This window comes from Myotis brandtii, unplaced genomic scaffold, assembly GCF_000412655.1.
Source record: "Myotis brandtii unplaced genomic scaffold, ASM41265v1 scaffold897, whole genome shotgun sequence".
NCBI lineage: Eukaryota > Metazoa > Chordata > Mammalia > Chiroptera > Vespertilionidae > Myotis > Myotis brandtii.
In genome coordinates, this window is record NW_005371679.1 from 51,275 (window position 1) to 54,212 (window position 2,938).

Below are 2,938 nucleotides of genomic sequence, written 5' to 3' on the forward strand. Positions count from 1 at the left end.
GGCTGGGTGGGCTTCCGCTGCCGCAGTCCTGCCGACTCCGGGCCGCCCAGGGGACAGGCCCGCCTTGGGGCCTGCGGGCCGGGTACCTTGCATTTGAATGGCTTCACCGGCGAGTGTACAATCATGTGGGTCTTGAGGGTCTGCTTCTGCACGAAGGTCTTGAAGCAGATGTGGCACTGGTAGGGCCGGACGCTGGTGTGGATCAGCATGTGCCGCTTCATGTTCGCCTGCAGCGTGAACTCCCGGCCACACACCTCGCACTTGAACTCCTTCACACCCTGTGAGGGGGGGCGGGGGAGGCAATGGTCAGGGCCACACGATAGGCACAGCCTCTGTGTGGACCCGAGAGGGTCAGAGCGTCTGTACAGCTTCTGGGAAATGACTTCCTGGGGGGTGTTCCAAACAGAAGCCCCTTGTTTAGAATGCCGGGCAGGGCCACTGCCTCCAGGAAGCCTTCCAGTGTTAACTAGGCAGAGACTGGCTGGGCCTTATTTATTTTTTATTAGTCCTCACCTGAGGATTTTTTAAAAAACATATTTTTTATTGATTTCAGAATATATTTTTATTGATTTCAGAGAAGAAGGGAGAGGGAGGGAGAGAGAGAAACATCAATGATGAGAGAGAATCATTGATCAGCTGCCTCCTGCACGCCCCACACTGGGGATCAAGCCCGAAACCTGGGCATGTGCCCTGACCAGGCATTGAACCGTGACCTCCTGGTCCATAGGTTGACACTCAACCACTGAGCCACGCCGGCTGGCCAGCCCCTAGGACATTTTTCAATTGATTTTTAGAGAAAGTGCAATGCAGGGGGAGAGACAGAGAGGAACATCGATGTGAGAGAGACACATCGATTGGTTGCCTCCTGTATGCACCCCGATCAGGGCCGGGGATCTAGCCTGCAACCGAGGCATGTGCCCTTGACCGGAATCAAACCCGGGATCCTTCAGTCCACTGGCTGACGCTCTATCCACTGAGTCAAACCAGCTAGGGCTGGCTGGGCCTTATTGTTCCTACCTACACACCTGCTGTCTCCTGCTCTCCAGGCAAATGTTTTAGTTCATTCATGGATTCGTTGATTCATTCAGCAGCCATTTACCAGGCACCTCCTACAAACCCGCATCACACCAGGCATCCGGGCCTTTGGCCAAGAAGACACGGCCGTAGCCTGGTGGCCTTGGTCTCTTTCCTCAGATCCAGGATGTGTACATGGGTTTTTTTCCTAAGTCAGTGGTCGGCAAACTCATTAGTCAACAGAGCCAAATATCAACAGTACAACGATTGAAATCTCTTTTGAGAGCCAAATTTTTTAAACTTAAACTATATAGGTAGGTACACTGTTATTAACTTAATTAGGGTGCTCCTAAGCTGGCCTTTGCTAAAACGTCCTCAATCTGATTGAGGTACGTTCGCTGAGATCGACCCCTTCCAACTCTCCCATCCACACTCGTCTTGTATACTTGTTTCGTCTATCTCCTTTCGTTCATCCTCTCTGTATGTCCAAACCATCTCCACATACCTTTCTCCATCCTCGACACTACATCTTCTTTCACTCCACAACGTTCCCTAAAATCAACTTAATAAACTTTGAAGTTTTAAGTCAACTTCGCACCGTACGTGCACGCCCACACGTGGTATTCTGTGGAAGAGCCACACTCAAGGGGCCAAAGAGCCGCATGTGGCTCACGAGCCGCGGTTTGCCGACCACTGGCCTAAGTGCATCCCTCCGAGTGGTCTTTTCAGACCACTTCACAGACCCCTTTGAGAATATGATTAAAGGTATGGCTGGCCGCCTCAGGAAAAGTGACACTCGGGTCTGTGTAGAATTTAGACCCTTCAAACTCTCACTGACCCCGAGAGAGAGTTTTCCAACATATAATTCTTGCTGAATGAACAGCCGCTCAGGCCGCTCCCTGGAGATTCCCATTCAGTGGGAGTTTTAGTCTCAACAGGTTCCCAAAGCAATTCTTATCCCTGATGGGGTTTGGGACAGTCAGCGCCAGAGACAAAGACTCCAGGGAAATGCTCTGGTTTGGGTTGTCACCTTGCTTTGCCAGGGTCTGGAGGTGGCCCCAGAGCAGAAGAGGGTGCTGAGGGCACAGGGGGTCCACTTCATTGTCTAGGGCAGCGGTTCTCAACCTGTGGGTCGCGACCCCTTTGGCGGTCGAACGACCCTTTCACAGGGGTCGCCTAAGACCATCCTGCCTATCAGATATTTACAACGAAAATAATTTTATGGTTGGGTCCCAACATGAGGAACTGTATTTAAAGGGCCAGACGGTTGAGAACCACTGGTCTAGGGAAAATGCTAGGACAAAACTCGGGGGGGCCAATCTCTTGGCTAGAACCCCAGTGGGACAGACACGTTTGTGTGGTCACAGCTGCGGTCCCAACCGCTGCTCCCCACAAAGTTTCCTACCATAATGTAACGGTTCCTGTGTATTTCTCTTAGCAGGCAGGGCCAGGTCTCACGTCTGATAGGCTCGCCGGAGACTCAGAAGATGTGTATGACCACCAGGGGGCCCTGCCCTTTGGGAACTCGGTCCGCAAGTGCTGTACACATCGAGGCCGATGTGAGGCACGTCTCCAATCGGATTCACCTTTGATTTTTGCTCTCAGCTTTTCTGCGCTGTGTTATTTATCTCTTAACACTCTGCAGGCAGGTGGGACTTTTAGGAGAAGAGAAAGATGGCAACTCTCTCGCCCATGAACTTACCCCTCTTCACTCCCACCCCCACCCCCCCGCAGACACTCATAACCAGCCATCTGGTTTTTACTTGGGGGCACATTCCCCGTTTACGGCTGAGCCCCGATTCAGCTTCAGAATCCGTAACATTATGCTCTTGGCAGCTACACCAGCCGACGGCGGGGGCACCTGCGTTGAAACCTACAATCATTTTTGCTCTGTTGGAAAAGCTTCCCAGGGCAAGGGGGGGAG

At 52.2% G+C, this 2,938-nt stretch overlaps 1 protein-coding gene across 1 annotated transcript in view; it reads right to left on the reverse strand.

Annotated features, from left to right (window-relative positions):
- Window positions 1–2,938, reverse strand: part of ZNF710 (zinc finger protein 710) — a 79,835-nt gene that overhangs the window by 3,386 nt on the left and 73,511 nt on the right. Inside the window, exon 6 of the mRNA XM_005885201.2 lies at window positions 87–278. Within this exon, the coding sequence (XP_005885263.1) occupies window positions 87–278 (192 nt within the window). The remainder of the gene's footprint in view (window positions 1–86; window positions 279–2,938) is intronic.